Source organism: Podarcis cretensis (genome assembly GCF_951804945.1).
Source record: "Podarcis cretensis genome assembly, chromosome: 10".
Taxonomy (NCBI): domain Eukaryota; kingdom Metazoa; phylum Chordata; class Lepidosauria; order Squamata; family Lacertidae; genus Podarcis; species Podarcis cretensis.
This window is the reverse complement of record NC_137179.1, coordinates 28,230,580-28,253,367: the sequence shown is the minus strand read 5'-3', so window position 1 is coordinate 28,253,367 and position 22,788 is coordinate 28,230,580. Positions and strand designations below refer to the sequence as shown.

The 22,788-nt window shown below is 41.6% G+C and overlaps 1 protein-coding gene across 22 annotated transcripts in view; it reads left to right on the top strand.

Annotated features, from left to right (window-relative positions):
• RBFOX2 (RNA binding fox-1 homolog 2) overlaps positions 1-22,788 on the top strand; it is a gene marked incomplete at its 5' end in the record, with an annotated part of 178,542 nt that overhangs the window by 50,371 nt on the left and 105,383 nt on the right. Inside the window, one exon of one of the 22 annotated variants that reach the window (XM_079992843.1) lies at positions 2,610-2,823. The exons of 19 other annotated variants lie outside the window; for them this stretch is intronic. In XM_079992843.1, the coding sequence (XP_079848969.1) occupies positions 2,809-2,823 (15 nt within the window). Of the gene's footprint in view, positions 1-2,609; positions 2,824-3,066; positions 3,088-17,119; positions 17,549-22,788 lie in introns of those variants that run through there. 2 more of the 22 variants (XM_079992844.1, XM_079992839.1) reach the window with 2 other exon arrangements.

Here is a 22,788-nt window from a genome sequence, read left to right as displayed (position 1 = left end):
CAGACGCAGGTGGCGCTGTGGGTTAAAGCCTCAGCGCCTAGGACTTGCCGATCGAAGGGTCGGCGGTTCGAATCCCTGCGGCGGGGTGCGCTCCCGCTGCTCGGTCCCAGCGCCTGCCAACCTAGCAGTTCGAAAGCACCTCCGGGTGCAAGTAGATAAATAGGGACCGCTTACCAGCGGGAAGGTAAACGGCGTTTCCGTGTGCGGCTCTGGCTCTGGCTCTGGCCAGAGCAGCGATGTCACGCTGGCCACGTGACCCGGAAGTGTCTCCGGACAGCGCTGGCCCCTGGCCTCTTAAGTGAGATGGGCGCACAACCCCAGAGTCTGTCAAGACTGGCCCGTACGGGCAGGGGTACCTTTACCTTTACCTTTAAGCTGTTAATGAAAATGCTCACCATCAATGCTGATCAAAGGGCGCGCACCTACTAGCAAGAATATCTATGCAATTTAATATGATAGATTTTGGGGGTGGGGTTAAATTATGCCAAATGATGTTTGGGGGAATACTACCTGCTTTCAACCTTAGTCTATGCAGAAAATGATATGAAGGATTGCTTCAGTCCCATCAGGTTGATACTACTTTTACAAGGAAAAGTGAGATCTTGTGAGTTCCTTACTTGTTGGCTTAGCGTTTCTTGATTTTCTTCTCAGTTTTGTTTTGTTTCAGGGTGTCTTTTCTAATTATGAGGACTATAAAACCGGAACTGTTTCACGAACACACGGTGTTATCTCTACCCCCAGGTTAATGATTCTACCCATCTTTCTGATGAGTGAAACTGGAATAGCTCAGTTGGTACAGCATGAGACTCTTAATCTCAGGGCTGTGGATTTGAGCCCAACATTGGGCAAAGTATTTCTGTATTGCAAGGGGTTAGACTAGATGACCCTTGTGGTCCCTTCCAACTCTACAATTCTATGATTCATATATCCTTATATCTGAGGCTCAGCATCAGATTTCTAGATTCCAGCCCTACTTTGAAGGGAACTGAAAAGCAAGTTTAAGAGCGCATTCAGAGTTCTTCTTAAAACATGTTCTCATACCACAAAACAACTATTAGAACAGGCCCACCCATCTACCCTTTCCAACGACATGATTTCAGATTATATTGGAGATTACATTGGAATACTTCCTCCCATAATGTGACCACTTTATCACAGGCCCACCACATGGGCTAATATGAACCCAACATTGTGCACCCCCTTCAATATCTTTTCCTTTGTCAAGGCTGAAACTGATTTGAAGGGGTATTTGCCCCACATGGCTGCTAGTCTGCCTCTTCAGTAGAAATTTGCCAGCCTGACTCTCACATAAGTCATAGCCCATTAGCAGTACCCATGTCCACCCGGCATAATATTTTATACAGTTTAGAGACCAGCCAATGTCCTTCCTTCCTGCTGAGCCCAAAAACCTTTTGAATAAAGCGAGTTCAAGCCATCCCTGGGTGGGATTGAACTGCCAATTTTCTGGTTAACACACTAACCCATTGCTGTTTTGCATTTTATAAAACACAGCGAAATGTAGCAGAAATTGCAGATAGGAGGAGGCCAAGGTTTGAACAGGATTTGTTAGATTGTGCATATTTTCTATCTGGGGCCTTGCAATCAAAAGTATGTCTCCCTCTGAGGAGGGAAGCAAACCTGTTTCTCCTGTTTTCTGGAGCAGTTGTTTGAAATGGAATTAGTGAGATGAGGTGACACTTGTCCTTTGGGCACTGGGGATGGGATTGAAACAGTGTGCTACCAAAGGGCCTGTTGAATCTTGTCTTCCTGGTCCTGCTGTACACCTCAAGAATGAGTGTCTCCTTTTATGGCTCACTTCCGATAATCCTGTTGAAACTGTGGATTAAGACGTGAGTGCACACTGCAAGAGGCAGCTCTCCTCAGCTACTTCTAAGCAGAGAAGATCCCAGGGCATTTGGAATCTGGTGTTCTCCTTAGAATTAAAAGCCAGCCCTGGTACTTTCTTTTCTTTTTGGAAGGCTGAAAACCTTTTACCACAGAGTAATTTCTAAAGCAAAACGCAACCTTTTGTTTGTCTTTTGTATTCTCCTCTCATCGCGCCACAATGTTTTCCCCGTCCATCTCCCTTGGTAGCTCTAGGGCAGATTGCACAGACTATCCTCTTAGCTCTAAGACTCTTGTGGTTTGTTCTGTGCTTTAACCAGGTGAACAGCAAATTCACAAATACATATCAATAGTGAATTAAATAGCTTTTCTGTGGTGACTACTGTTGTTGACTGGGGTAGGCTCAGCTAGGGTGTAGCAAGACCAGCAGACTGGGCTGTGTGCTCTAGGTTACTTTATAATTCCTGTATAGGGAGCTGGGCTTGAAAAGCGCTGGAGAGAAGATTTAGCTTCTACTGACCTAAGAGAATGAGGTTTTCATTCACCTCAAAAGAAGCTTTCTTTTAAAGTAATTGCACTCCAGCATTAGGACCTGGCTTGTGTTTACTGCTGACCCCACCCTGCCTTGCCTTTTTCAAGAATCTGAAGCAGCGATTGTGTTTTTAGAAGCAGTATGACAAGAGCGAATTTCCCCAGAGGCAAATGCAGAGTGTGAGCTGTATACACACCAGTACAGACAGACACACAGGGCTGGGAACTCCCAGAGAGAGGGAGGGAAAAACGTAAGCAGGAGAACCAAGTAAAGCAGGAAGGGGAGGAGGGGGAGAGCTTTTAACTGACCTATTTTGATTCTTCTCCCATCCTCCACCCACCCACCCAAAAGCACCTTGGTGACCACGCTTTGTTGACGCCTCCCTGGGATCCGCTCCCATCGACTACTGGGTTGGAATTGCCCAGACTGACATGATGTACCTCTGGGTGAGTAGAGATCTGTGTGAGAGCTTACACGCTTTGCACATATAAGGAGTGGAAAGCTGAAGATTCTGTGCAACCATGTGCAGACTCCTCTTTTGGGCTTTGCTCTCTTTTTTTCAGCCCCTCCATATGCCAGGTATTAGTTGGCCCCTATTTAAAAATATGGAGATGTGTAATTAAATTATTGTTGAGCACAGTGCTTTTGGTGGAGAGAGCGAGAGTGAGCGAGCAGGAACTTTACAAACTGCCAGATTCTGGCACCTGTAGGTAGGAGAGACAATTTTATTTTCTCCATAGGTGTCAAGCAGTGACACAGATTCTTCTTAGGTGGGTATTTTGGTGTGACTGGTGGATGCTACTAGCAAAGAAGGGGATTTGACAACTGAAATGTAGATAATGATTGAATTCTAGCCAAGGAGGAAGTAATCAAAGGTAAATTGCAGTAGTTGTTCTGCATGTGGTCAGAGGCTGGATGCAATGACACCTTGTCTACAGTGCTAGAATTACCAGAATGGAACACACAAATGTGTAACCTTTCTTCAGTTAGCTGATGCTGAATTACATAGGCAGACTTGATTTGTTAGAGTAGATGGTTAAGTTATAAATAGATAATTCAATGCGATCTGCTCTTGTTTTTCAAAACAAGCTGAGTGGGGAATACCCTGTTCTCCAAACTTGGTCATTATTTCAGTGTGGCAATCTAAATTTTGTATCATGGAAGTTATGCTGCTTTCAAAATTAATTATGTGGCGTGTAATTTCCCCCTTGTGAAACATGTTAAGCATTGTTTAGCTTGTAATAAGTAGTCATAGAACTTCTGAGTCTTGGTATTGGTATTGAAATAAAAATTACACATAGATATAAAGGTGTTCAAAGAGATTGCACAGACATTTAAAGCAAAGAAACTGAAAGGCACTAAGCAGAGTAGAATCTGAACGGAAGCCTGGTTTCTGGATCCAAATAAATTCTGGAATCACAAAAAAGCATAGTGTAAATGAATGTGATGCATGCCAGTGTAAATGTTTCCAACTTCTATAATTGATTCTGAATTCAGCATTTGGGTTTGTAGAACTTTATCTCACCCCCCTTTTTTGCAAGGTGCAGTGGCAGGAGCAGAGCAAGAAAGGAACTGGAGGCCTCAGGATAGAGACTTCAGGCTTGAGTTGTAGAAACATAAGATAGTGAAACTTTTCCTAGATATATTTCAGCCATTGGCTGCTTGGGTTGCCAGTTTTTTTGTTTTACTAACCACTTCTCCTTTGCCTTTAAGAGGAACTTGATTTGTAGACTTCATGCTTATCAATCACCCTGATGCAAAAACCTAAAAAAACTGCTAATTTATGCAGTTTTAGGCACTGCACCAGGAAAGGTTATTCTTCCTTTCAGCCCTCATCCTATTAGTTTGCTGTATACATGTCTGCAACTATGAGGGCTAGAAATTTGCTATTGTTAATAATAGTAGTTGAGATTCTCCATATTTATGTAGTAGTTGTCAGAACGTGTGAAGTTCATTATGAGTAGATGCGGAGAACAATACCAGTCTTTACCACAATGCCTGTAACTTTATTTGGGCACGAAAAGGCTGGCTTTGCTTTATAGTGTTCTGTAAAGTGTCACATGTATTGATGGTGTAATTTCAATAATCCAATAATGAGGAAGCAGACCTGTGATCCATCTTATCTCTACATTTTGTCTTTTGTTGGTGGCTTCAGTTGTGTTGCATGACACTATTGATACTAGTTCTCTATTGTTAGCGCCTGACACCAGGTTGACTTATACTGTCTGCCTGTACTTCAATGCTGAGCTACTTGTCTGGGTAGCAAAGGATGCAAATAACTGCTTACATAGGCCATTGGAAAGTTTGATGGTGATTTCTTTGAACAGTAAATCCCAATATCATATTGCAAACTGGCTTTCAAACTTATTAGTTTTAGAAGTAAATTTCCACTTGTATAGAATCATGGAATCATAAGTTGGAAGGAATCCAGAATATCATCTAGTCCAACCCCTTGCAATGCAGGAATCCTGCCCATAACCACCCCTGGGTGGGCTCGAATCACCAGCATTCTGGTGAACAGCTCTTGTTTGAACTCAAGGATCCTTTCTGGAACTAGGTCCATTGTTGTGTTGAATCCTAGCCAGCCATCTGCCATGTTAGGTACCTAGTCCTTTTGAAAAGATACTTACAGTGGTGCCCTGCAAGACGAATGCCTCGCAAGACGGAAAACTCGCCAGACAAAAGAGTTTTCCGTTTTGGAGGTGCTTCGCAAAACGAATTTCCTATGGGCTTGCTTCGCAAGACGAAAATGTCTTGCGAGTTCCTGCAGGTTTTTTTTTCTTTCCCCCCCTTTTTCTAAGCCGCTTATCCGATAAGCCAATAAGCCACTAAAAGCCGCTAAACCGCTAATAGCGCTAATCCGCTAAGCCGTCAATGGGCTTGCTTCGCAAGACGAAAAAACCGCTAGACGAAGAGACTCGCGGAACGGATTCTTTTCGTCTTGCGAGGCACCACTGTATTCATCTTCTCTGTGCTGTTACACAGAAAGGTACTACAGCTGTGCAGGGCACCTGGAAACTTTAGAGATTTGATCCCGCCTACCATAAAGGGAGAATCTCCCCCTTTTTTTCCTTGATGTGTGGAACAAACATGGTTCTGTTTTCTTGCAGCTACCTTATTGGCACAAAGTTACCTCTAACAATGGTCACATAGCTTATCTACTTAGGAGAGGAACATTCAGATGAATCTTGTTCCTGCTGCCATAATCAGACATGTAGAATCCATGTTTCCCATTTTGAGGTTCTCTTGGAGAGCATGCTTTACAAATTTCTGACACCTGTTAACACAGATCAGTATCCACTGACTATGTTGCTGGGTGCTTAATCAGTTTCCCAAGTTTCTGTCTCAAATCCATTCATGATTATGAAGTGGTACAAAAATGGAGACTTCAAGGACCCATGTGTCCTTAGGACTGGCTAGGTATTCACAGGTAAGCCAAAATGAGAGAATGCAGATGTCCTTTCCTACAGCACCTCAGGCATCAGTGTCTTTCAATCCACTGCTTCTGGCTGCCCTACCTTCTTTTATAATGGAGGTAGTAGCTTTTCCAAATCGACAGTGAAAGAGAGTACCAGTCCTACTGGTACATTAAGGCCATGCCTACAGTACTTAGAGTCAAAGGGCAGAATTCAACATCTACTAATATGATTGCATTGTTAGTGCAAGCATTAAGCAGTAACAGAGGCAAAAAGGATTGCTTAAAGAAAAAAGGAAGATAGCCAACATGGCCAGTTGTTAAAGGATGGTGAGAGTTGTAGTCCAACATCAACTGGTGGGCCAAAGATTTCCCTACTCTTCCTGTAATGTAAGGATGCTTTCAGACATTGAGTGATACCCAGTGTTTGTCATGTTCAGAATAGGCCCGTTAAAATTGATGTACATAAGTCATTTGATTTCATTGGGTCTACTCTGGGCATGACTAATGTTGGATACCACCCACTAGGTCCCCTTCATTCTTCCAGCAATTGCTTAGATACACGTGTAATACCTGCATACCATGGAGACCATTATGCCTCTGTAGAATGTGTCATTGTGTCTTCAGTCTCAGTACAATAACTATGATGTGCATAGGGTTGTTGTCGTGTTAAAAATAAATAAATTATGCCAATCACAACTAGCATTTTGTTCTTATTGAATTTATTTATTACAGAGATATATCAAACATAAGTAATAAGAAACAAGATTCCAAGGAATCTCCTGGACTTCCATCTTCCCCTTTGTGGGTCCTATTTTTAATAATTTCCTCCTGTGTCTTTTATGATAATCCAAATCTTTTACCTCTTCCATTATGTCCTGAATTCAACCTTAAACTACAAGTGATAGTCCAATCCTACTAACAATTGTAACTGTTTACAATGGACTTTAAGATAAGTTGTTCATTTCTCCTATTCCTTATTAAAATTTTGGTCTTCCTGATTTCTAACTCTTCCGGTCATTTTAGCCATTTCAGCATAGTCCATTGACTTCATCTGCCATTCTCTGGTAGGAACTTCATCTTCTTTCCATCTCTGGGCCAGTAAACACAACCAGCATTTTGAATAAACACTCCAAATGTATAGTCCTGTGTGATGTAGATAATATTGGACTAGGAAGACTGCTGCAGAAAATATTGGACAAAGTTCAAATCTGTACTTAGTTCCGAAACCTCTTTTAGCTTACTGTACCTCGCAGAGTTGTTATGAGAATAGAAAGCCGTATTGATCATGTACGCTGCCCTGAGCCCCATAAAGGAAGGGGAAGTTAAAAATGTAATTCTGGTGTAACAATTTATTTTCCTCCCAGTTTTTGAACAAGCAAATAAATCTTTGTGCAAACTTTTCCAGCTTTTCCTTTCACATGCACTTTTGTCAGTTATAATAATTTCTTTCCTCGGTGCTCTGTGAAATGTAGCTTTGGCTTAGATGTGCTGCTTTGGTCTTTAAAGAAGGATAGTGAAAACGTATTCCGGGAGTATCTGCTTTGCTCTGCTGTAACCTTTTCATTTACAGTATCTTGTATGCGAGGCAAACTTAGTTCTGAACATCTTTGGACTGCCTACAATATTTTCTTTCTCACTCCCCTTAGTCTCTGAGCTCATCAACACCACCCCCCAGGGGACTGGAAAGCGAAGTCTGCCAAACTGGGTCTTAGCAACGTCTTACTCATGGTGCTGTTTCATTTGCCCTTCTGCAGAAAGTACCATTAGTAAAATGAATGATGATTACAGGGAGAGTTAAACAGAGTGCAGCATGTAGCCATCTGTGACTTTGAACTTTGCACAGGCTGTGTTTAGGGTACTCTAGCTCTGAAAATATAGTACGGTATGGATATTTGTTGCGACATGGTATCCTAGTTGGTCAGGTAAGGATGCATATATTTCCCTGTATTTCTGTTGCCAAGTGAAATTGACAACAGAAGTGTTTTATTTGAAAGAAAATGGTTTAATAGACCTTTCAGAGTAAGGATGGACAATCATCTATTCCTAGTATATACTGAATACTGGAAAAAATAGAGGAAAACCATTTTGTAGCAAGGGAAGAGTTTTATTGTTCATACGTTACCTCTCAAGCCAAGATAAGTTATTACTAGGCTAAAGTGGATAAACTATGTAACTTTGGATGTTTTTAATAATTAGTTTGCAAGTGAAGCAGGTTCTTTTACATGATCTTTCTACCATTTTGCCACAGTTTCTACCCACACACCACCCATTCATGATACTTTTACTGCTCTCCTCAACTCCTTTTACTTGCAAGCTAGAAAAGGCCCAACTGCAGGGAGCTCTGAACTGGGGTCATAGGAAGCTGTCCTAAATTGCGTCAGACCATCTTGTTTGATATTATCCATGCTGAGTGGAAATTGCTCCTCAGGGTTTCAGACAGCCCTATCTTGAGATCACGGGGATTGAACCTGGAACTCTGCAATTAAAACATGTTCTCTGCCATTGAGCTATGACACTTCCCAATCTTTCAAGGGAATGGACTGCAGCCTTGCAACTTCTGGCTTCTGCTTGACAATGCTGTCTGACAAAGATGCTGTTACATATTGCAGGCTTCCCCTACTGTCCATCCTGTTAGAAGCCACCCCTGCAATGACTTAAGCTCATTTTTATGCTTTCATGAGAGCCATTGCCTTTGCTATGTCCAAAGTTGTCTTGAATGGGGAGGTGGGGGGCATTAATCTAGTGCTTTGAGAACATATACTTTGTCCCTCTGTGCCTACTAACCTTCAGTGAATGCAGAACAATTTATTTGCATAACAATTATTATTTTTTAAGTATTTCTGATAGGAACATTCATTAACTTCATATTCTCTTCCTTCCTCATCTTTGCTGCTCTCAGATACCTGTTCAGATTACTGGTTTCCACTCTGGGGAAAAGTTAAAGAGGAAACTGACTGGTTTTGTTTTTGTTTTTTTTCATTGCTAGGCACATTAGAGGCACATATTGATATTAGTATGCACACTGGTCACTATCTATTAGTGCTATTCAGAGTAAACATAGTGTAAGGACTTAAGGTCACCATGCTCATTAATTTCAGCAGGTCCATTCTGTGTAAGACTAATGTTAGATACAGCCCTTTCGTTTTTCAAAAACTGAATGCGGGAACTTTGAGAATGTGTTGGAAATCTTTTATGAAATAAAGGGCAACCCTCCGATATGCCATTCATTTGATTTTTTTTTTTTTAAATAATCAGTAGATGCTATTAGTATCCTGCATGCCCAGTTTCAGCTGTGGATGCCTTCCTCCCTCCCATTCATTCTGAGGAAATCCTGTCAAATTTGCCATGACTGTCTGGCCTTGGTAAGCCTACTGTGTTTTTAGATGTTTGGCCAGATCATTATGTGCCATGTCACTGATTTCTGTGAACTTGTTTCATATCCTTTTCCGCAGGAGTGTGCCTGTAGTTGGCCGTGTTATGTCACAAATCCCGCCTTGTCACTGTGGAACTCTTTTGCTGTTTAACTACAGTGGTGGCAGTGCAGATGCTGTGCATTCAGATACAAAAAACAAAGCAGCTCTCGATTTAATCCCATTATGTGATGTTGATCTCAGGACCACTGGACTCTTAGTTGGATTCTGGCTTTAATCCTGTAAAGATCAATCTTGCCCGTTGCGCTCTCTCTCTCCTGATTTTAAATCCCTCTTTAATCTTGTTAATTGCACCAAGCTGTTTTCCTGTTCACCAGCCTAACTGTGTTATGCCTTCACAGTGTTGTTTCTGACCTGCTTTCCCCTTTGTTCTCGTAGGAATAAGGAATATGGGTTTTATGGACGCTGGCTTAGTAGCACCCTAGTAGCACCCTAGTGACCAACTCACGTCACTCAGGTTTTGTATTAGATGATTTGGGTCATTGCAATTAACTACTGTACCAGAAGGTTGCTTAGTTCAGTTGATACCTTGAAAAGATGGGTTGATTGGTCACTCGGGTTGTTCCTCTGCCTGAAGAAGGCAATGAGCCTGGAATATTAGAGCTGTCTCATAAAGCAGTGTCTTGAAATAAGGTGCTTTCGGAATAAAATGATCTCAAGAAGAGACTATTACTTCATTGACTGATAGTTAAGAGTTCTCATAAAGATATTGGCAAAGCACATAGATCCCGGAATGACATACCTCAAAAGTTTGGCAGAATTTCAGTTCCTTAAATTGACGGAGGGGGGGGGGTTGACACATTTTTTTTGTTTTAAGGTAACCTTAAGGAGAGAATAGCAGAAGATGCACATTCAAGCTCAGGGCCTTTTATTTTCCATTTTGTTCTATCTTCCAGCCAGAAAAGCTTGAACTTCCTTTTATATTAATGCATGGGGCTGATTTTTCACTGTGACAGATGGCTCCTACCAGGCAAGACTTAACATATTCATTTTAGTATATTCCATAAAAAATGGTGACTGCAGCAATAATAAGTAAGCAAAGTTTTTGTGTGAGATCAAACAAAACATCTCTCATCTACTGTTTTTTGTAATTCAGTAGGAAGTGATAGATCAGTTCTTAAACCAATCAGTACTGAGACTCATATAGTTCCGCCAAATTAAGTTCCTCCATCTATCTGGACACAGACTATTTAGTTTAAAATAGAATAAATCTGGCTTTCTATATTGCTACATGTTGGTAGTTGTAATCTCCTAGTACACAATTCTGCCTACAATGTGTGTGAGCAGAGAGCAATATTGTGTTCATTTTCATTTAAACGGTACAATCTTTTTTGAGACTGTTAGACTTTGGGCGGGGGGGATGAGGATTGCATCCTCGTTTCCTTTGTTCCTAACCTTTAGGAACTGGAGTTTGGTGCTTTGGTTGGAGAAAGATTGTTGTCTGCATCAGCCTTGTGTGATCGCAGCAATTCTTGGGTTAAAGGAATTGCATTTGGGGCAACATAGTGAGTGCATTTCAGTTCTTTTTGTGTTGCCAGTAGCAAGAAAGGGGGAAACTTTTGATTTCTAATCCGCTTTAGAGGAAGCTCCATATCAGGGCCGCACAGAAACATCCAGTCAAGCAGCTCCTTTATCATAAAGGGGATTTTAATTAAAACTGTTTTCGCATTATGAGCGGAATGAACGTCAGTGCCAGCTAGTCCTGTATTGGGCATTTATCTCCTTCAAACCACATTACCCATAATTGCTACATTAAATCAAAGTTGGAGAGATTAGAGGTCTGAATTGGGCAGGCAGCTGGTACCAGACTAGGGAGCTCCATACTGCTGAGTTGTTGATATGGGGTCTCCTCCTTCAGAGTATAGATGAAGAAATGACTGTGGCAGACTTCAGGTGAACCCAACTCTCTTTTTGTAGGACGGACGATTGGGTCATAATCCAGAAAGTGTGACAAGCTACATGTCTGAAACATTCCAAACAACTGTCCTTCATCTTAATGCTTTTGTCTGACCTCATTGGGGCATAACAGACACAAGTTTGGGTCCTGGGGGTAGGCTAAAGGTCAGAAAATTTTCTCTCCTCCGTAGTGCAGGATTCGCTAAACATTTTGGGCCAGTGGTCACATTTGGAATTTTGAAACAGTGCCATGGGGAGCAGCCAGGACATGGCTGCTGTGAGGACATGCCATAACACAAAATGGCTGCCATCTCTAAATGAGCGGAATAGAGACAGAGGACCGCAAAACAAGTACAGGTATGTCCCCTCAATTAGTCACCCCATCAATGGAAAAAGGCACTTTTGTATTTACTCTCAAAGGGAGAGAAGCTCTTTGCATCTCTCCTCTTCCAAATGGAAAGGAGGGTAGTTGTCCAGTCCTGGCATCATTGAAATGTGGGCATGTTTAATGGAGCAGCTTCAGTGTTGGAAGAGGCTGAGCATGTGTGAGCAGGAACTGAGCAGGAGGAGCAAACAGTGCCATGTTTATGTTTTAGGATATATTTTATGAGAACTTTTGCTGGTGCCAAAGTAGGTACAGGTGGGCATAGTACCGCCCACTATGCACTAGTGTTCAGCACTGGGGCTCAGGCAGTCATCCTCAAACCAACCACTGGAATACATGGAGTGTATACATTGGAGAAAATGCCTCCCTGCACTGTAGGAGAGTGGCATTGAAGCTGGCAGCACACTAAGTAGGCTCTTTGAGCACCCTACTCCTCACTCTGAGAATGAGGTCCTCCTTCTTTGAGAGTGAGGAGTTGTGGTTGAAGTGACCATAGTGAGCATTTGCACTGGCAGTGAAAGATGTAAAATTTATTGAAGTTAACAGAGACTTCTACACAAGTGTTTGCCAGTGTTTCGACAATATGCATTGGTGGCAGTACAGTGCACCTCAGCTACAATGCCTTGCTGTGAGAAAGTGCCCCTTCCTGAGGGTGTTGCATTAAGGGGGCAAGGATGGTCTCAGATTCATGGAAGTAGCAGAGGGAGTAGCAGCAGCAGCAGCAAGGACAAGGGAGCAGCAGGCAGTAGCAGGAGGAGGTAATAGGTGACAAGGATGCATGGAGGAAAAGGAGGGAGTGCAAGTGACAGCAGCAGCCCACCTCAAGCAGTGCACTGTGTCACACTGACCTTGAATACTCTCAGCTATTAATATTGTAGGTCACAGTTGGGTCTGAGGCTGGTTTGGATTTCGAGCCAGAAATTTCCCATACTGCACACCCTTCAGTTACAGAAAAGGTCAGTCTACTTAAATGGTCACCTGAGCCCCTATTGCAGTCCAAATACACTACTCAGTTGCATGCATAAGCCTTCCAATCCATTGACTTACATGCAACTGTTTCCCTCATTTTTTTTCCACTTTAAATAAGACCTTGCTACTCTCTGGTTGTTGCTTGGTGGGTTTTTTGCTGTCCAGTCACAGCTATGCTAAAATCATGGCTTTCTCCTCTCTTTTCTATGGGCAATTCACTTTTACCTCTGGGAAGAAAAGAAGAAGGATTTAATAGAAGGAGGAAATTCCATCTCTAGACAATAAGGCTAGAATTTATTATCTTTATAGACCCAACAGCCACCAACATTATGTAAGATATTGAACCTCATAGGTTATTGCCAGGCCTTTTGGGGGGATTTTTTTTATTGCTTATCATTTATAAGCTTGTCTATCTCTAGGGAACCACTTGAGTGTGTAAAAACTGCTACCTCATTTTTTGGTGTTGCCAATTCATTTTCAAACATCCTATGTTCTCTACTAAAGGAACTGATTAACACTACCTGTTAAATGTACCCCCTGCATCCTGAGTTCAGGAAACTCGCTTTCCTATAAAGGTCACTTCAGGAACTGGAATGTTAGTTTGTGATTAAACCTCATTATCTGCTCATCCCCCTATTTTTTTAAAATATAGTTTATTTCCTGCCATCTGTGTTGTCTTCTTCTGGCCTACTGATAGACAGCAGAACATATTCCTTGGTCTGTGCTCTCTCCTGCCAAATCCTGCTCATTAATGTCTGTTTTTCTAGATATCAACTTCTGAAGAGGACTTAAATTTTGTATCCAGGAAGTACCTAGGTACCTTGAAACCCTTTGAGTAATAAGATGGATTTGTTCATGCGTGCTTTGAGCATTTTGTCAAAATACTGAAATAAGAGCTGGGTCGTATAAGCAACCATTAGAACATTCAAGTAGGCAAAAGCTTAATTTTAACCCTTCTTGGCTAGTTCAGTCTTCCTCAGCCTGGCATTGGACACCAACTCCCACCAGCCCAGTGAATATTGCCAGGAGTCAAGGATAATGAAGGTTGCAGTTGAAAATATATATGTAGGGCACCAGGCTAGGGAGTGAGTGCCATTTTGCTAAATTGCCACTTTTTACTTTGGCAGAGTTCCACACTCATATGTCTTCTAGTTCTCAAGGTAATGTGTGTAAACTACTGTGGCCCAGTTAGCACATAATGCTAAGCCAAACCATGACTAAGCATCTACAGTGGTGCCCCGCAAGACGAATGCCTCGCAAGACGAAAAACCCGCTAGACGAAAGGGTTTTCCGTTTTTCGAGGCGCTTCGCAAGACGAATTTCCCTATGCGATTTTTTTCGCTTTCCCCCCTTTTTCTAAGCTGCTAATAGCGCTAAGCCGCTAATAGGGTTGCTTCGCAAGACGAAAAAACCGCAAGACGAAGAGACTCACGGAACGGATTCTTTTCGTCTTGCGAGGCACCAGTGTACGGGCAAAAGGGGGCATTCAGAGAGAAAACAACAGCCAGTTTGTTCCTCCTCTGGTTTGCTGCCCAGAGCTAAGCTTAGGTTATGACCCAGTTTGGTCATGTTGTTTCTCTATCTCCAAGCAAGTTACAAGCTGTAGGCAAAGTTTGTTATTGGATTATTGCCTTTAGTATATATATATATTTTGGGGGGAGGGGAAACCATGAGCCCAGGTTCAAATGTAATGCTAAGCCAAACCATGGCTTAGCTCTGGGGTGGTGCAAAGTGTCCATACTTGCTCATTCATGCTTAGCCATGGTTTGGTTTAGCATAAGATGTGAATTGGCCCTATGTACAGTATAGCTAAGTTGCTCTTTCAATTTTTCTGTTTTATGTATTGCTATTTGTATTTTATTTCTGTTACAAGCTATTTAGGATTACATTACGTAGGGAAAATGGAACATATTTTAAAAATAGAAATAAAACATAATATTAGTAAATCAACTTGCACACTGCAAGCAATAGACTATTGTTCCTGTCTTCTACAGAAAGTACTCCCTCCTCAAATCTTTTACAAATTTATCTGTTGTTCTTTTAAAATTATATAAGCTATGGTTCATCATCACATTTTGTGGTAGTGAATGCCATAAGATTGCTTTGCCCTTTCTGGAGAAATACTTCCTTTTGTCTGTTTTCAGCTTCATTGGATGAGCATTAATTTTGGGAACATAAGTACTTAGGAAGTTGACTTACACCAAATCAGACCAGTGGTCTGTCTAGTTCAGTACTATCTACATTGACTTGTAGTGACTCTCCATGGTTTCCACCATGATGCAAAGATCACTTTCCAGGTTAGTCACTGCCAGTTTAGATCCAAGATTGGACATAAATGAAATTAGTAGTGTGTGTGTGTGTGTGTGTGTGTGTGTGTGTGTGTGTATAGAGAGAGAGAGAGAATATGAATATCCTGCAATACTTTACATATTATTTCCCATTTATCCAATTTGAGATACACTGCAAGTCCCACTTTCCAAATACAATGCACTCCCAGGAAATCATTCATTAGGAAAGCGTTCACATAACGAGCTGACGATTTCCATTATTTCCTATGGGAACATTTCTAATCCGTGGTTTGTCTGCTCTCCCTCCCTCCTTCCATGGTTTCTGCCGGAAACTGCAGCAGCCAATCAGCAAAAGACAAAGGAAAATAAGATTTGTCCTATTTCTCCTGCTCCCTGATTTCTCCTGGCTGTCAGTAATTTGTGGAAGGGATTCCAAGCACATACCAGAACTTTAGGCTTTTTAGAAAGCCCATGTATTTTTTTTTTATTTTTTTTTTTGGTTTGAAAAGTGATGGGGAAATGCATTGAATAGCGTGGAAGACTTCAAAGGTTTTATTTATGACAACTTGCAAAGATTACTCATGTGATAGCTGGTATGTGTTACTGACAAGAAATGGATTTATGTATAATGGTTCTGAATGAAGAACTCATTATTGCTATAATGGGTTGTATCCAACTAAGTTCTACTCATAGAGTAAAAGGTACCCCTGATCATTAGGTCCAGTTGCGGACGACTCTGGGGTTGTGGCGCTCATCTCGCTCTATAGGCCAAGGGAGCCGGCATTTGTCTGCAGACAGCTTCCGGGTCATGTGGCCAGCATGACTGAGCCGCTTCTGGCGAACCAGAGCAGCTCACAGAAACGCTGTTTACCTTCTCGCCGGAGCAGTACCTATTTATATACTTGCATTTTTACGTGCTTTTGAACTGCTAGGTGGGCAGGAGCTGGGACCGAACAACAGGAGCTCACCCCATTGTGGGGATTCAAACCGCTGACCTTCTGATCAGCAAGCCCTAGGCTCTGTGGTTTAGACCACAATGCCACCCTCATAAAGTAGACTCACTGATATTAATGAACCGGTGGTGGTGATGTCCATTAATTTGAATGGGTCTACTCTAAGTATGACTAACATTGGATACAACCCATTGTTTCCCATCCAAGCTGTATATTGAAGCTTCATGAAAAAAATTCCATACTTTTTTTTAATGGCACAGTTGCTTTAAATTTCGGCAAATCAAGCATATGTTGGAATACTGCTGTTGCTGTCAATTTTCTGATGAGAGAAACAGTGCTGAAAGAATTGAAAGCAAAATCCGTTGAACAATAGGTGCAGAATAGTATGCTCATAGCAAGAGTTCAGGGAGCAAGGGTGGTAGTGAGAGCTTGTCCTTAGTTCTTCTTCGGCTTTCTATCTGCCTTCAAAGAGTTCAGTAAGCCCCCAGATTTTGGGAAACTGGGCACACAGGCTGTTTAAAGAGTAGAGTATGCAAAAAAATGTCAAACCATGGGAATTGTTTTTTTTTTTTTGCTTTTTTTAAAGAGCACAGTAAAAAAAAAAGTATATTGCTTCTGTTGTTGAAGGTATAATTTCCACACCTCGCTATTCCCTTTAGGCTACTTTCAGCCTTCTAAGAATTACTCACTGATCTCAGGTTACAAGTGACACACATGGCATGCATGGTTCGAAAAGCAACTTCTGAACCTGCTGGTCTTTGTCAGATTAATTTAGCATCTGTCCATGTCTGTTAGAGCTCCAGCATCCTCTTGTAGGAATGTGTGGATTTGGAATGGTACAAGGAAGTTTTCTAAAATGGGAAGAGCAGCTGGCTTTTCCAGACCTAGCCCCCTTTCTCACCATCTCCCATCCCCTATGCTGACAGTCAGCATTAATCCTCCTAAGTTTGACTGGAACAGCTGAGAGCATGCATCCTGCATAGCTCAAGGCCTCTCGGTGGATTCAGATTGCTTTCTTTCCTCCTCTCTCCCTTTCTCACTTCAGTTCTGATTCAAGCAGCTGTCTCTGTCTGGGTTAAATGCAGAGAGAGAAGTGTTAAATGATACGATCATATATTTGGCTATGTTAAAAAAAACCAACCCCACAAAAAACTTCATTGCAGATATCAGTGTAGCCTCTCTCTTTTCCCTCTCTTTGCATCCTCAAAAAAAAAAAAGGGGGGGATTTGCTATGCTAATCCCAGCACCTGTCTCTGCCTGGGACAGTAAAAAAAGCAAAAGCAAAAAGGTCTGGGGGTGGAGGGTAACACAGCCTCATATACTTTTTTGCTGTCCCAGATTGTGTTCCCTCTGACGCACCTAGTGCCCAGAACATATATCTCTTTGGCTCCTATGTGCTTGCTTGCTTGCTTTCTCCCTCTTCGCCCATTACTGCATTCCGTTCTTCCTGATTGTCATTCTGTGCTTCTGGGAACTGCAGGAGAATTGTTCGTCTTCAGTTTAGGATTCCTAACTTACGAGGTTCCATTCGTTTATGTGCGCCTTGGTTTAGCTGTGCTGGATCTCAAGGGGAGGGGGAGGCAGAAAGGCTGATCTGAAGCCATTCGGGCAATTCATGTATATTTTCAGCTGAGCTAGTATCAACCTGCGTATAGACCCAGAGGCCTGAGCCAAGTATTGCACAGCACTGCCAGGGACCTGTGCTCAAGACTGCAGGAGGGGAGACGCAGACTCAGAGTTCCCGTTTCTTTGTCTGCCTGGTATACAGCTGGAGAAGCCTTTGGCTATGTATGGTGTATATTGCATGGATTACCAATACCCCGTTGTCCAGGTAAGTAGAGAAAAGATCACAACTGAATGTTGTTCATGTTTCCAATTGTACATTGTTAGCTCCCTGCATTGCTTTGAGAGGAGGCTGATATTTTTCCAGGCTCAGCTGTTTTGGTTTATCCAGATACACTTTTTCAAAAGTACTGCATTTACCTTTTGCTGAAGTTGGCATCTGAGTTGAAAGCTTGAGGATCAGAGTCTTATGGGATAAATTTACATTTTACGGAGGAGGTTGTTCCTGATATAAATTCCAATGATATATATGTGCATTTTTAAGGAGTGAGAAATTATTAACATTAAAATCCACCATATGGCATTCTTGAGATTTTCTTATTGGTTGATGAGTGCTGCATCACTAAGGAGCATGTGACTTGAAGATACCTCCTTTCTAGCTCCAGCAACCAGAAGAGTGATATTTCTATCTCGAACTCATTCCTAGTGAGCTGATGTGCTATAACTATTCTGATTCACCTTATCCCTCACTACACAAGTCCAGTGCTAATGTCCTGATAAAAACATAGTGAAATGTATTTGTTCTTGTGTTTCAGACATTTTTAAGAGCAAGAACAATAATGATGGGAATGTTTGATAACATTCTCATTATTTTTAATAACTTTTTTTCCCTTTTGGCAATCCTAAGGCTTAGTCAAGGATCTGGTATCCTAAGCCTCTTTGTATGTTGAACAGACATCATTTTTAGAAATTTCCTGCTCATATAGCAAGTCAGAGAATGACAGCTTTTTGTATTAATAGGAATGACCATTCATTTTGCTCCATATTATTTGGAATAAGTATTATAGTAGCTGATACTAAGGTGGCTACTATATGAACTGTCTTTAGTTACCAGGCATGTTTCTTTCTGGGGATTTTTCTTCTTTTTCAATGCCACATGTGACATGCTGGTTTTATTACAGTAAAAGGTAAAGGTAAAGGTACCCCTGCCCGTACGGGCCAGTCTTGACAGACTCTGGGGTTGTGCGCCCATCTCACTTAAGAGGCCAGGGGCCAGCGCTGTCCGGAGACACTTCCGGGTCACGTGGCCAGCGTGACATCGCTGCTCTGGCGAGCCAGAGCCGCACACGGAAACGCCGTTTACCTTCCCGCTGGTAAGTGGTCCCTATTTATCTACTTGCACCCGCAGGTGCTTTCGAACTGCTAGGTTGGCAGGCGCTGGGACCGAGCAGCAGGAGCGCACCCCGCCGCAGGGATTCGAACCGCCGACCTTTCGATCGGCAAGTCCTAGGCGCTGAGGCTTTAACCCACAGCGCCACCTGCGTCCCTTTATTACAGTAGTTACTGTTAAAGTTCCAATCCTCTACACCGTTACTTGAGAACAAATCCCATTCAACTCATTGGCATTTACTTATGAGTAGATATGACTGGGACCACAATGTAATTTTTTGTTCATCAGAATTGTCACTGCTCCACAGTAAGGTATTGATTCCTGTGATAATAGATTTATCTCAATATAATGTGTTATCATTGTGAAGAACTGGGCCAGAAGAACGATATATTTGTAATACGGGAGAGGTTCTAAAGTGATCAGTTGGTATTTCATACCCAGTAAATAGTGAATAATTTTTGCAGTCTGATTATATCTGAGAAGACCAGGCAATCACCTATTATGTCATTTTGTTTCTATTTTTATATTTCCCACAGAAGTCAATATCTGAAGTCTGTCTTATATATTTTGATAGTTATTGGTAGCAGTTACACACACTTGAATAGTGGTGATAAAATTTATGCTTCATGCTTTAAAGGGACGTGTTTTTAACCATTTCAGTGATTATGTTTTCTCTGCATTCCTTCTATTTGAAACTTTTAGTGCATTGGATTTTCCATATTTTAGTTCTTTCTTTTACTGATCTTGAAGCTGTCTGGAATGATTAATCACTGGTGAATGGAGGAGTGAAGTTTTGAACAACCTTCACCATTGTGTAAATAATTGGGTGATCGGTTAATCTTGAAGCATTTTTAAAGTTTAATACCAGATTTTTGCATATTTAAATAATAATTCTGACATGTTCCCATCATCAGTTAGATCTCTGTTTTCTGCTGCTCAAAATATACCATCTGCCTAGACCCAGAATCCACATCCTTCATAGTATTTCCGTTGTGATTGCATTTATTCTTAGAATGCAGAATTGTGTGTTTCTGTTTAGGAGTCATGGAGTACTTCTATTCAGAATGACAAAGTGCTTGATGAGCTCTTGGGCTACAGCTTGGAATAGAAAGAATTCATACAGAAGCATATGGAAGACTTCTGGTAGACATTATCTGTAATAATACGACCGACATGCAGAAATATGAGCTATAAGCCTGTGTCTTTGTTCAGAAGATAAATTAGTATATAGGATCTTGTTAGACTACTATGCGCTTAAGGTCATGTGATTCTACATTAAATGTATCTCTTGGTTGTCAACATTTATTCTAATAAATGTGCCTTGTGTACTGTATTCCTAAATACAGATTGGAGATTTGTTCCCTCTCTGTTTGAGCCAGTACAGAAATGTAGATAATTTACATTAAAATGTAAATCTTATCCTATCCCTGTGAAACCCTTCATGAATATGGTTAAGAGAATGGGTTGATTACCCAAAGCAGTTAAAAATAGAGAGCATTTCCTTCAGCACTCCAGATATAATACTAAATGCTGAAAGTATCCAATTTAAGGTTTGGTCTGCTTGCCTATGAAGGGACGCGGGTGGCGCTGTGGGTTAAATCACAGAGCCTAGGACTTGCTGATCAGAAGGTCGGCGGTTCAAATCCCCATGACGGGGTGAGCTCCCGTTGCTCGGTCCCTGCTCCTGCCAACCTAGCAGTTCGAAAGCACGTCAAAGTGCAAGTAGATAAATAGGTACCACTCCGGCGGGAAAGTAAACAGCTGTACGCCGGCTCCCTCGGCCAATAAAGCAAGATGAGTGCTGCAACCCCAGAGTCGGTCATGACTGGACGTAATGGTCAGGGGTCCCTTTACCTTTACCTTTACCTGCTTGCCTGTATTAAATACACTGTTTTTCAGACTTTTTTTGATGACCCATCACATAGCCACCACTGTTGCACATGAGTAAATACCTGAAATGCAGTCTGAGAAAGCCTGCAAATATAAAAAAGATGGTTAGCTCATTGGTATGAACAAGCCTTGCAGGCCTTCACATTAGCAGGCCTAAGGAGGTTGGTGGGGAGAGAGAGGAGAACGTTCAAACACAAAGATTGCTTGAATGTGCCAGCAATATGTCCTCCACTTTTCTTAAGAGGCATATAAAAATATCCTCCCAACATTCTAGCTGCTATGCTACGAAGGATCTTGCCTTGCATTATGCATAAATCAGCTGGGTTCATATGTTAAAGACGGGGAATCAGTAATCAGTTATTAGTTCATGTATTTATTTTCTTACATTTATATCCCACCTTTCAAATGGAGTAAGGTTACCAGACGTCCCCGTTTCCCAGGGACAGTCCCTGGATTTACAAATCAGCCCCCTGACAAAATCCATCTATTTAGTAGGAAGTTGAAAAGTTGCCCCCGGATTCATTGAAAAAAATATGGCAACCTTGTTATGGAGCCCAATATGGCATATGTGTACTTCGGGTTACATACGCTTCAGGTTACATACACTTCAGGTTACAGACTCCGCTAACCCAGAAATAGTGCTTCAGGTTAAGAACTTTGCTTCAGGATAAGAACAAAAATCGTGCTCTGGCGGCGCGGCAGCAGCAGAAGGCCCCATTAGCTAAAGTGGTGCTTCAGGTTAAGAACAGTTTCAGGTTAAGAACGGGCCTCCGGAACGAATTAAGTACTTAACCTGAGGTACCACTGTAGTTCCAAGATGATCACCCACCAAATACTAACCAGACCCAAATCTACTTAGGTTGATCAAGGTGTTGCCCTCATGTGCTTTCAGACTATACCCTGAGACCAGTGGGTACCTGTCCAAGCTAGGTGTGGAGTATCTGTTCTGCTGGTAGTGCAGAGCTCTGAAGTGCATGTGGTGTGATGTGATGAGGTAACACTCCCTTCCTATGAAAAGAAAGCTGTACATAACATTATTGGCACTACCTGAATTTGTTCTAACTTACTAGCAGAAACATACTTGGAGCTGCACCAAAAGGCTAAGATTACCCCCTTTCAATCTACTGATTATTTTTTATTAATAAGACTTCTGCACTGCCCTTATCATTCATGGCCTCAGAGCAGCTCACAATAAGAAAATAAAACCAAAGGAATAAAAGCAATAACAATAAAAAGCAGTGGATAACAATTGCCATGGGCAATTGTTCAAGAGCTTTGGATGGCAGTTGGGCCTTTTGTTGGGTTCTTCTTCTTCTTCTTCATTATTTTCTATTCTCCCAGTAGAATTTGTAGATTGGATATAAGAACTGTGTTCAAGAGTAGTGGCTGATTATGGATTGGATATCTTTTAGGAAAGCTGTATTGCTGAGAAGTGCCCTTGAAGAAGGTCTTGAAAAAAACACATTGGGCATTTCCTGTGTCCTGAGGAAAGTTTACTGTTTTAGAAATGATACAAATGTGCATTACCCATTTACCTTCAATGTTTTTATTTCTTGTGTTTAGTGCTCCCCCATTTTTGCCTTTGGCTGTTTGTTAGTAGACAGTAGATTTAAGAGGGATTGGCATTAGGTTAAAAGTTTGGAATATGATTATGTTTTTGTTATCTGCACTTGAAATTACTGTCCTCATGCTGATGGACTTCACTGACACATTTTGGGGAGTTCTCAGTTATGCTGCATCAATGCAGGTGAGTCTGATGCTATGGGTTTTGTAACTCAGACTGTAGGGAAAATATTAATGAAGGGCCTTTTCATCAGAAATGAAAACATTTTTTTTTAATGTCCCCAGAGAGAGAAGGATCAAATGGCTTTATCTCAAATGACCTTAATAAATGGATTTATTTGATTCTAAGCACAGGAGGAAAATCAACATGTTAAGGTTAATATTATTCCACATGTTGTAAACAATGTAGACTGCGATTCCACAAACCCACATGTTGGTTTGGGAGAAATAAATCTATGCTGTCACTATCCTAGTCTACCTGAAGGCCAAGCAAGAGGTTCAGAGTTGCCCTTAAAATTGCAGTTTATGATGAAAGTGGGGTGATTTAGCCTTGCTATAACCGTAATAGACCCACATGCTTTGCATGAAGGAAGGGCTTGGGAATGCAGGCACAATAACTTCCTTGAGCTAAGCTAAGGACACCCCACTTCTGCAATGATGAATTC